At 38.8% G+C, this 12553-nt stretch overlaps 1 protein-coding gene across 1 annotated transcript; it reads left to right on the top strand.

Annotated features, from left to right (window-relative positions):
- The first annotated feature begins 2028 nt into the window (after nt 1-2028).
- Nucleotides 2029-10672, top strand: LOC142160482 (keratin, type I cytoskeletal 47 kDa-like). Its single transcript, XM_075215364.1, has 9 exons — nt 2029-2596; nt 3492-3620; nt 5152-5234; nt 5415-5571; nt 6177-6338; nt 7256-7381; nt 8051-8271; nt 9763-9797; nt 10497-10672. Exons 1-9 carry the CDS (start codon nt 2351-2353, stop codon nt 10643-10645), a joined length of 1308 nt encoding a protein of 435 aa, XP_075071465.1. The 5' UTR covers nt 2029-2350; the 3' UTR covers nt 10646-10672.
- The last annotated feature ends 1881 nt before the right edge of the window (nt 10673-12553 follow it).

Genomic DNA, 12553 nt, shown 5'->3' with positions numbered 1-12553 from the left:
CCTCTACCAACCTGAGCCTCCTCTGGCATCCTGGTCATCGGCTTTCCACAGATGCATTCCTCCTTCTGTATCTGTTCTCTGGCTTTCTCATGATGCCAAGCTCCTGGTCTGCAGTCTTTCTACCTCCAGCCATCTCCTGAGGTCAGTCTTCAATCCACTCCTATTTCCAGGCTCTTATCCCTTCCTGATGCCAGCCTTCTGCTATCTCCCTCCTCTGACCTTCTCCCGCTGCCAGCTCTCTACAGCCTCCATCTTACGGCCTTCTCCTAATCCCAACTCCTGCAGCTCCATCCTTCGGCACTCTCCTGATGTCTTCCTCTTGGGCCTTCCCCTGATGCTGTCCATCCTCTCAAGACTAATCTGAAATCCCTGGATTACCCTTTCCCATGCCACCTTGAAGCACAATCTCTTCCCTTTGCTCCTTTATCCTGGATTAACCCTTGAACTCACCTTATTGACTGTCTACTCATGGCCTTGATCTCCCACCCAACATTTTTCGGGTTTTATTATCCTCCAGCCCATTTCCTCACAGACTATTATATCCTTTTCACTAGTATAGTACCCATTGTTGGCTACCGTATGCTCTATCTGGTATAATGGGTGTGGTACTAATATGCGGCACTGATATGCCCGACACACTTTAGACCGGCAAAATAATAATGATGAGGATAACAGTGACAAGGTAGAAATATCCACTTACCATTTAATAGACTTTTAGTATATCCGTCGGTTTAAATAACCTCCACATGTTAAAAGCGACAGTCCCGAATATCTACAGTCAGATGTAATGTCACTTGTAAGGGTCGGACTGAAAACAGTGCTTTTAAAGTGGCAATGGCCGGACTGACCGCCTGTATACTGTAAAGCAGGCGGTTGGTCAGGCCACTGCCGCTTTAAAAGCGACGCTTTCAGTCAGACCATTACAAGTGACGTCACTACTGACTAAAGTGTGTCGGGCATATGCTCTTTCTGGCCATCATATCCTCTTCTTCACCCTCTTCCCCCTCTCCCATACATCTCCCCAGCATGGCACAGTGTGAATGGGGTAAAAGCAGCATGGCACAGTGCGATAAAGAAGGGCATTACTGTGGCATAATATGAACTGGGGGGCATTACTGTGGCATAATTTGAAATGGGGGAACTACTGTGTGTCATAACATGACTCATTACTAATATTATCTTGATATTAACAGCATAAATTAAGAAATATTTTATACACACACTCACACCTGGGTTTGATTAGATAACTGCCTCTTGATATTGATATAAATAATTTATCATTATGCAGCTTTTATAATAATTGTTATTTACTACTTTGCTATTGTCTGTGTAATGTCTTAATAATTTGTACTCTTTTATTCCCTATATTTAAATTTAATTCCTATTGTGATTCAATGTATGTCTTGCCATGTAACTTCCATTGTAGGTACTTTATATTTTTTTATAATCTAGTTTTGTGTACCTCTTTTATTGTTCTTATTTGAGTATTAAATGCATGAAATATTAAACTACCTTTCGTTATATCTTTATGTATACTTAAAACGGTCATTACGGCAGAGAACCGGTTCTTAATTTATTTGAATTAATTTCACCACTGGTGTAACACTCTATTTGTACCCCTCCCCATTAAAAATTGTTATATGTTGTATATAAGTATATATAAGAGTATAATTGATTCTTGAGCTGTATTTCAATAGACAGGACTAAAAAAAGTGCAACAAAACTGTAATAAAAATAATTAATTGCCAAAAAAGCATTAATCCTAACAGAGCGAATTAGAGGACCAAACCAGTTACAAATTATTATTACTAGTTATAAAAAGTTGGAAAATTGTCCCAGCCTAAAAACTACCATTGATAGCTGTGAAATTGAATATTTCTCTATGCAAGTTACACATTGTATTTAACTGAGCTCAATGGTGAAACATACATTGATATGTAGGTATCATTTAAAATATGTTTTATAGCAGTGGCTGTCTGGTGAATTGTGAGTAATAGCTGGTCCTGCAGAACCTCTTGGTGTTATCAATTGTCCTGAAATCATTTAAAATGAAATATGTCTGACATTAGTTCCCTTGCAAAGGTTCAGGATCAACTGTTTTTATTTTTAATGAAGTGAAGTTTCAGAGGATGTAAACTGGTGGTGCAGGAATTTCTGAGAACCCTCACACAAGCGTCACGCCCGTTTATCGTCAGGAATGTTCCTTTGTATACATGTTGTTATGCAGGTCCTTTGTGTTGATATAGATCAGACCATCCCTCTCCACTGGATATATAAGACAGCTATGAGGGGCCATAGCTGATCTTCCTGCTTAGTCTCTGCTTTTCCAATTCCTTGTCTCTCCAAAAACATGATGAGCTTCTCCACTCGTAGTATTATCCAGTCAGGCCGCATTAGTGGGGCTGGTGCTCACAGGGCACACAGTGTGGCAGGAGGTGCTGACATTATAAGGATGTCCTCAGCGAGTGTCAATATGGCCAGTAGATCTCCTGTACTTGGTGGGGGTTTTTCAGTTCAGGATGCTGGTGTCTTTGGTAACAATGGCAAAGAGACCATGAACAACTTGAACGACCGTCTGGCTGTCTACTTGGAACAGGTAAGAATTAATCTGTTTATAGAATATAAACATTCCATTATCACTTGTTAGAATAGAGCTTTTCATTACACCAGTCTAGATGCATTGAACTGTCATGGGAAAGTGCAGGATTCCAGAGAGTGGATTCCAAAATTGGAACATATAATATTTTTATAAATCCATGTATTTAAAAGAACAAGTTAATTACAACCCCACTTTCACCCACATGTTGAATTTTTTTTTTTTTTTTACATATCCAGAGAACTTTATGTATGTAACACAAGGTCAGACCATTTAGATGATGTTGCCTCATGAAGCTTTCAAAGATGAGCTGTTAAAATAGTAAAAGAGATGTTTTGTGCTTTCCACATTGTGATGGGGAGTACACAAATAACTTTGAGGAGTGTGTTATTAGAATACATGTATTAGTATACACCAGCTTACCCAGCACTTGGTAAAGTGCCATAAGGACGACTAATGAAATAAAATATTTTGTAGGCTTACTTAGATGTATATACTCCAGTGAGCAACCTGGAGTATATTTTATACATGTTAATTAAGTCACCTCAAAGCACCTTTTTCTCTTCTTGACTTTACTATCACTCACAACAGTTTAGGATGGACAATGATGTATCAGGAAAATGTTGGACATTAGTCAGTTCAGTCAAAATATGTGCAATAGCTACGATTTATCATTTAGAAATAGGAACTGTAATCGTTTCACATATTGACATTTCAGTTGTATGTGTGTTTAAAGTTACAGTTACTTCAAAATGAATCTTATATCTGTAGATATCCTTCTTAGCACTGCTGTTATGTGCATCATCTCACTTTTATCATACGCAAACTAGTCTACATTTACATATTTTCATATGTAGTAAAAGGAAGCTTACAATCTAAAATTATTTTCACTCAGGTCCGTTCGCTGGAGCAAGCCAACCATGATCTGGAAGCAAAAATTCATGAGTACTATGAGAAAAAAGCTGCCATCAGCACTTTTGATCCAAGTGGATTTTACAAAATCATCGAAGACCTGCGTTCTCAGGTAACAGTACGCCCATCAATGCTTGTGATGAAGTTTTCCTGCACTGTGTATCATCTCTCCTAGAGTCAAATCTGACTTATTAAGACTCAGAATCAGTTATTGTCCCAAAAAGACCATTGGTTGGAGAAGCATCTTGCTATATAGCCAGATTATCAGATATTCTTTGCTTAAATTAGTCATATTTATTTTAAGACTGATGCATGTTCAAATCTCATTGGTACTGCTGGAAAAAATACCAGTCATTAAGGAGAGCAAAGCAAAACAAAAGTAGTAAGTTTGCTCCTGGACAAACCATGTTATAATGCAAGAGGTGCAAATTAGTTTATTATTTTGCACATAAGGAAAATACCGGCTGCTCTTTCATGTAGCACACTTTATTTTTAAACTTAATTTTAAAGTTGATCTAGGACATGCCCTATCTCAACTAAAATCTGCCCCCATATTTTAAATTTACCTCCCACTCAAATGCAACATGGTTTTGCCCAGGTGCAAAGTTACTCCTTTTTTATGCTTTGCTCTCCTTAATGACTCAGGCCCACAATGTTATTTTTACAGTAAATTAGAGCATCATGCCCTTATTAAATTGTCAGGGCCAATTTATGACAGGGATAATGGGACAGCAATTACTAGCTCCCAAGTCTAAAGTTGCCTTCAGGCCAAGATTTGAGTCCTATATATGACTTAATCCCATGAGTCCCATATTGCTTCCATAGGGATATGGTTTTATTTTAAACTTGCATCTTAATTGCACAGAATGGTGGGGTTCCAGCTTGTTTTCTACCCTAAGCCCTAAGGTTTTTAACTCTATTTCCTCTGATTTCATTTGCTGTAAATCACAATCAAATTGTCTTCTAGAATATACAAACCACAGTGTCTAATCCCTTGCCAGTGTGGAATGTATCTTATCTTTGTAATCCAGATCCAATTGATATAGGTTCACTTGTCAAAGATTATCTCTCCCATTATATTTCTAGCTGTGGATTTCACTGCATTCAGAATGCCCTGTATTGGTTTACTTCCTCCCAATCTCTCTCCTAGGGGTAAATACATCATACTCCGGTTTCTTCAACTCGCGGGAGTTCGGCGAGATGACAGCTAAAACGTAAAGCGGCGCTGCCTTGTAAAGGGAAACTTGTCTTTACAAGGCAGCGCCTCTTTAAATTTTAGCTGTCATCTCGCCGAACTCCCGCGAGTTGAAGAAACCGGAGTATGATACATTTAGCCCCTGCTCTATAACTAAACATACATTGTATATACAAAAATGTTGAGTGTTTTTTTTTTAGCTTAGAACTTGAATTTCACACTTGACACAGTTCTTCTGCAGTCCATATTAATATAGTCATGGTGTGACAGCAAATGTAACCACTAGGTGGCAAACACAACTTTCCCTGAAATGGCAAGATTTCTTTTTTGAAATATAAACATAAATTTAAACATCTATATAATAAATAATAAAGCTGAAATCAAAATATGTGTGTCAGTTAAAGCTCTTTCAAGCCCAATCATAACATATTCTGTCTCTTTCTTGTAGATCCAAGAAGCCACCACTGACAATGCTAGGCTTCTATTGCAGGTCGATAATGCCAAGCTGGCTGCTGATGACTTCAAAATTAAGTAAGTGACTGCTTTTTAACAATTAAAGTGAAACCCTTACATAGGTGATAGCATATTTTACAATAGTATGCACTAATGATGCTTTGCAAACTATAAGAAAAGTAGGCATAGTGCATTACTATGTACACATGTGGAGTGTTAGGTCATGATGGGTAGTAAGTTAGTGCCTTCCTTATGCAGGTTTGAGTCGGAGTTGACCATCAGGCTTGGTGTGGATGGTGACATTAATGGATTACGTAGGGCCCTTGATGAGCTGACTATCCAAAAATCTGATCTGGAGATGGAGATAGAAGCTGCGAAAGAAGACCTGATCTATCTGAAGAAAAACCATGAGAAGGTATAGTTGTAACTTGTGATCAGTATAGTATTAGAGCAAACAATAATAACTTAAATGTATTGTTCACCTTTAGACAACTTTAATGTATTGCCTTGTACATACCCCAAGACAACTTTTACTAAATACACCGCTTCATCTTTCTGGATTCCTTCTGTGCTTTTCACTATCTGCATTCATGCAGATTTATTTTCATTGCTCTTGGATATAACACTGAACTGATCTATGAGCAAAGCTGTATTCAATGGACAGAGCAAATCTCTGTGGTGAAAAAAGGCAATGAAAATAAACAGCAGTATGTCACTGAAGGAATAGAAGGCACGTTCAAGATAATTAACGTCAAATGGAGGTGAAAACCCCCTTTGAACACTAATTAGTTATGCACAAATAAAGGCGGAAAGCCTACAGTAAAGATTACAGATACACTGGTGTTAATCTGAGGGCAGCATTATAAAGAGGGTTATAATTTCATAAAATACTTGGTGGTAAGCAAGGGCTGCTTTATTAAGGAGGGTTGTATAAAAAGGGAGAACTGGACTTTCATCGCCTTTCCACCTTCTCCAATCATTCTTCTTGATGTATCATCACCATCTTAATTCTTGTTTCAGGAACTTGCTGTTTTCCAGGGAGGTATGGGAGGAAAGGTTAATGTGGAGCTAGATTCTGCTCCCCCAGTTGACTTGTCTAAGGTCATGGAAGAAGTAAGACAACAGTATGAGAACATGATGGAGAAGAACCGTCAAGAGGCAGAAGCCTTGTACAGAAGACAGGTATGGTGGGAAGAGGACTAAATCTTTTTTCTCACTGAAACTAATACGACTATTCCAAACAACTACATAGCACATTCTGTAACATCAGTTTCTAAAGCTAGGTACACACTACACAGTTTTCATCCAATAATCGGCTAAATCAGCCCACATACGACCGCTCGTTCAAAAGTCGGGTCAGTGTGTGCAGTGACACGATGGTCAAAAGTCTGCCCAAATGGACGATTGGCGCCTCATTTGGTTGGTCGTACCGTTTAATATTTTTGTTCCAATCTCGTTTCCCCTGTGTAGTGTGTATAAACTTCAGACCGATCCACGACAGTGAGTACGAAATTACAGTCATTGCTCACGACAACATGGCTGTAAAAAGTCGCTAAAGGGACGTCAGCTCTTCCCTTTATCGTCCTAAACAAGGCTAGTGTGTATGCAGTCCATGGACCGAGCGATCGGACCATCGATCGCATGTAAAATCGATCGGCATAAAAAGTTGGTGGGAAATTCTTTAGTGTGTACTTAGCTTCAGAGTGAATTTGAAATGTCCAGTATTATTTTAGCAGTTATTTGTTTATGTCCTTGTATATAAAATAGAGAGAGCATACAATAAAGTGATCCAAACATAGAAAAAAACAATTCCTATGGTGAACATTATCTACTGTAGAAGATCTTATAATCTAGAGACAGCTTCAAACAAAACTGATAACTTTTTAAATACACAATGTTTGGACAGTGTCTACCTCCCAATCAATCATTCTAAACTATAAAAAAATTATATGATTGGATCATATATCAATCAGAACAAAAACTCAAGACAACCCTTAATTAGTGTGTGAAATCATTTGGTTGAAAATGTCTGGTGGTTTCTTAACATTACAATGTAAAAAGTTGTTACACATGAGTCCTGACCTGAATCTTTTCCATAGAGTGAAAGCTTGAACAAGGATGTGGCGGTATACCAACAAAGTTTTGAGACTTCCAGGACTGAGGTCACAGATCTGAAACGCACAGTGCAGAGCCTAGAAATTGAGCTGCAGTCTTTGATGAACATGGTAAGTTTGTGGGTCTCTCAGTCTCTTGTCAGGGACATATCAACGCTAAGACGTATTGAACAGGTTAATAGTGTCACCCCTATACACCAATTAAATTGGAGTTATTTATTAATCCTTTTAACACCCTCTCAGTTTAATGAAAAGCTGAATAGTTAATGACTGTTACCGGGCTGGACACTAGCCAATATCTAACTATAATTAACTATATCTATCTATAACTGTACTTCTGTTTGCAAATGTGGTTTACAATACTATGTCCATATGGTAGGTAATATAGAGAAATTGAAGGTCTTATTTGATAGTTCTTTAATCTTGGAAATCTCGTATGACAAGGTTTCAGATTATAGGCTCTACAATTTTCCAGATATCAACACTGAAGGCAGCCTAAATACTAAGCAAATAGTGACACCATGTGACTACAATGTCATTTGACAGCAGGATAAGTGGTTCAAATCTGAACCATTTAAAAATGCTGCCAGTTTGATACATCGGTCATGAGGTGAAAGGGGTGGAGTTGTGTTAATTGAGTATGTTCAGATTCCAAAGGTCATTGGTGAAAAACAATTAAAAGCTTCAGTCCTAAATTTTGTCCAATTATTTTCTGATTATGTTATTGCAGAAATTCATCCACGTTTTTATTAAATTGGTTCTCATCTTTCTTTATTGCAGAAACACGCTCTAGAGGGCACATTGACAGAGACAGAAGGCCGATATGGAGCACAACTTGCAGGAATTCAGAATTTGATCTCCCAGATTGAAATGGACCTTCATAAAGTGAGAACAGACTCTGAGCACCATTCACTGGAATACAGAATTTTGTTGGACGCAAAAACAAAACTAGAGATGGAAATCGCAACCTACAGGAGGCTGTTGGATGGGGAAGACATGAGGTAAGGGCATTCTATATGAATCAGTGTTAGAAATTGTTCAGCTGCATTTGAATTAAATGTTTCTCATTCCATACTTGTTTCACTATAAAAACAAAGGTTGAATTCATAATTAAGTATTTATCTGTTTATTTAGTACAATATAAATGATGAGCTATTAGGTGTATATTTGGACAGATGGGTAGTTCTAGGAGGTGACAGTCCTTTTCTTATTTTTACATGAGCAGATTTCAGAAAATAATATTCCTTATAGATGCTATTCACAGTAACAATAAACTTTTGACCATGTGCTGGGAGATTCTTCAATTTGCAGGAAAAAAAATCATATAAGTTGTCTGGATAATTTTGAAATTAGCCGGATAATGTTAAGTATATCAGATTAAAGTAGAGCATAACTGTGGAATGGTCTGTGACTGTTTCTTGCAGTCATAGTTCATTTCACCATTCCAAAGGTTTGATATGTCTATTGTTCTCTATAGGGGTTAGACATCCCTATTTGAAATTGCATTTATACTGCAGTCACCATGCAGCTGAAGTGAAATGGACAATGCAAGCATAGCAAGTGCAATATGTACGCAGTTTTAGTTTGTCAATGAATCAAAACTATAACACAGGATAACTACAGCAGAAAGGGACAAAACAACACACAAACAAAATGACAGAAGTTGTTAAAATGTATTGAAAAATCAGACCTGACATTGTCTGCAGTCCCGTTTGTAACCCTTGTGCCTATAGCAGGGCCGCCATCAGAAATCACGGGGCCTAGTACTGACCGGGCCCCTTTTTCCCCCGATGAGCGCCCGAGATGAGCGCCCCACCCAAACAGAAAAACTTGAAAAATAAAATATTTAAAATATGCTTACAGTTAGAGGTGTTGCAGCTGCTGCTCCGCTGCTCCTTCTTCTTCTTCTGCTTCTGCTCCTTCTTCTTCTTCCTCCTCTGCAGTGGCGGGAACAGTGGTGTGACGTCAGGTCACACCACACCATCAGCGACAAGGGAGGATCACATTATAGCAGGGGCGGAGCAATGATTCCCCTGCGATCATGATTGGCAGCTGCCTGGCTGTCACAGGCAGATCACATGATCGTAGGGGAATGATTCCTCCACCCCTGCGATCGCATTCTGCTGCCTGGCTGTCACGCTGACAGCCAGGCTGAAGACATCAGTGGAGAGCAGAGGAAACCAGCGGAGACCCCAGGTAAGTTTGTGTTGCGCTGTTGTACCGGGCCCCCAGGTGAGCTCGGGCCCGGTACAACAGTACCCCCCGTACCCCCCTGATGGCGGCCCTGGCCTATAGCAACTAATAGTTACATTATCTGGCTAATAGTAATCTAACTTGTACATACTGTTGTTTTTTAATAGAATGGTATAATCCTCATATATGAAATGCTTGTGTTGATACAGCCTCATTTTAGCACCTGTTGTTTTGCTTCACCCACCACCCAATTAATTATTTTAAATTAATTTATATTTCATATTTCCATTTCTTAACAGTTTCTCACTACTTCCACAAATGGAAACACAGAAAAGTAAGTACTATACTACCTATATCTCATGCAAAACTTTTGTTCCAAAAAATGTAGCTGTTTGCCTCTGAGTCCCCTACATATCCCCATCCCATTCCAGTGGCACTGTATGTTAGAGGGAGGAAACAGCGTAGGAAGGCAGTCTAACTGTTTAGAAAAAATATGTCCTGTGCAAATTCAGTAGAGAGATTAAAAAAGGTAATTATTAGTGTCACCTCTTATATTTAACAGTTGGCTACACAAATCCTTATTTCATGCGTTAAAAAATGCCAGTGTGAACTTAATTGGAGAAAACTTTCTTATAACAAGTAACAATAAGATTGCTTAATGATAGTGCTGGTCTTGTGTATAGAACATCACACGCCACTGTTGTCCTGTAGGTTTCTCTTGCCAGACGTGTTCTTGCCCTTTCAGACAGCTTTCTTCAGATATGCACAATATTCTCAGTAGTGCATGGTTACTGTATATATGGCACCTATATGGCCATCCTGGATGTTACAGGCCCATATGTACGGTGATAAAGCAAATTCCATAGCCAAAGCCTAAAATATCCTACAAGAGGGCACTGTCATCATGTCTGACTATCTCTACATTCCTCCCCATAACGGCCACTTCTACTTGCCTCATGGGCCTAGCCAACCCTTGGGTAGCTGCGACTCTTGGTCCCTTCATTCTTATTCTAATTCTTTATCTTTTCTGCAGATATAAAAATTATCAGCAAAGAACAAACCAAAAGTTCCAGCACAAAAACAATCCAGAGAGTGGTGGAAATAGTTGAAGAAGTGGTAGATGGTAAAGTGGTGAATTCATCCATGAAAGAGAGGACTCAGACATCTGCAACCACAAAGTAGAGGCATAAATGATATATAATGAAACAAGTCAACTATACAATAAAGTATTTGATGTTATAAACCTGTATCTAGTCTTTATTCATTTTTAAAGTAAACTATATATGCATAGTGCACAAATAGTCCTACTGAAGTAAATAGGGCAGAGTGTTATAGGAAAGTCTTACATTGCCATATAGTCTCGCTTGCACCTTCTTACCTCCTTACACCCTCTTCCACTTTTCCTTGTGCTATTTACACCAATGCCTCCTCCAGTCCCTTTTACCCCCTAATGACGCATATTATCTCTGTAAAAATACAGTATACAATCTATGCACTTGGCTGGTTTCAAAAGCATATCAATGAAAGAGAGAAAGTATAGCCCAACACCAAGGGCTAGATTTACTATCAGGCGTGTTTGTAAAGCCGCCGACTTTCGGCGGGTTCGGCGGCGGTTTAGCCATTTACTAACGCTAAATCCGCCGTCCAAACGGCCACAAATGATTTCTTCAAAGCCGACTCTTTAGAAAGCGCCATGACGGTTTCAACAATGTTGAACATACAAACAGCTGGATTTACTATTAGGCGGTTAATAAAGCCGCCGGAAAAGCGCCATTCAAAAGACCAAAATGAAAGAGCTGCTTGTGAGCGGCGAGATTGCTCATACAGCAATGCTGTTTCAGCTATTTTGACATTCAGAACAGAAGAGAAAGGACCATTTCATGTACAAAGTTTGCTCCTTTGGGATTGTATATGTGAAATGGGCACAGTGTCTTGTAATTTCAGTGTAGGTTTTTTTTTTTTGTTTTTTTTTAACCCTGCAATCTATTTACTGATTTTTAACATTTATTGGTTTTTATTTTTAAATTGCAACAAATCCTCAAGAATACTGGTGTTTGTCCAAAATCAGGATGCGCAATATGTCATAACATAGTTTACCCTTAATAGAATGTAAAAGCAATCCAAAATTGACAAAAAAAAAATGGGTTTCTGGCTGATGACTCCTCTGCTGCATCCTCAGACACCTGCACAGCACAAATACAATGAGGCGCACATAGCCACTAGTAGAGGTGTGTTAGAGCGTACCTTTGTACTCTTGTAAACCAGGTTCAGGTTCCTAGAATAATCTGGTGGGGTGGTTATGTATGCACCTGAAAAGGTGTCTGATATTATCCTGGCTGGCTGTTTGATACATAATCTAGCTTTACATCATCTTACCCCACCGATTATTGCAGTAGACAGTGAACAATTAGGGGTCCGTGTCCCATTTGGTGATGTGCAGAGCACAGCGGGGTGGAGGCAGATTAGAGACCGTCTCATTACAAGCAACTTTACATGTAAGTGCATACTATGAGAAACATTTATTGATCTAAAATGTGTTTGATGTGAGTGCATTGGTTTATTGTTTTTTTTATTTTTTTTCCAAATGTTAACTTTTAAACAGAGGATAGTGTGTATTCTTCATGTAGTAAATGTGAACGTCCCTAGAAAGTTACAGGCACATGTCAATGTGTAAGTGAAATTAGTGCATTGTTTTTTCAAACCAGTATACTTTTTTTTAATTTTCTGAAAAGAAAGACTGATAGCATTGAAATGAAACAGCATTTATTGCAGTTGAACACAATAAAGGAAAAATTAGAATGCATAAACATGCATGAAAAAACATAATAACAAAGAAAAAAAAAATACACTAGCGTCGCCTTTTTGCAGGCACATCAGTACCTCGGGAGCCACTCTCTCCTCTCCCTCGGCCACCCCTGGTGCGAGCACCTCTCCTTGGAGGAGTATACAGATCTGCTAGGCGTACTAGCGGTACTGGTGGTGGCTGAAGAAATAGGTGCCGGGAAACGGGCCATAATTTCCTGGTGTATTTGCCCTGCCAGCCGGTTCACATTCGCATTCACCTCACGAACTGTGGAATGTAAGGCCTCC

This window comes from Mixophyes fleayi, chromosome 6 (assembly GCF_038048845.1).
Source record: "Mixophyes fleayi isolate aMixFle1 chromosome 6, aMixFle1.hap1, whole genome shotgun sequence".
Taxonomy (NCBI): Eukaryota; Metazoa; Chordata; class Amphibia; order Anura; family Limnodynastidae; genus Mixophyes; species Mixophyes fleayi.
The sequence above is the reverse complement of the archived record's forward strand: the minus strand, read 5'-3'. Positions and strand labels throughout refer to the sequence as shown.

Coding starts and splice junctions, on each gene's coding strand:
- LOC142160482 (XM_075215364.1), top strand. CDS start 2,351: ATGATGAGCTTCTCCACTCGTAGTATTATCCAGTCAGGCCGCATTAGT. Junction 3,621..5,151: donor TCGAAGACCTGCGTTCTCAG/GTAACAGTACGC, acceptor TCTTTCTTGTAG/ATCCAAGAAGCCACCACTGA. Junction 6,339..7,255: donor AAGCCTTGTACAGAAGACAG/GTATGGTGGGAA, acceptor TCTTTTCCATAG/AGTGAAAGCTTGAACAAGGA.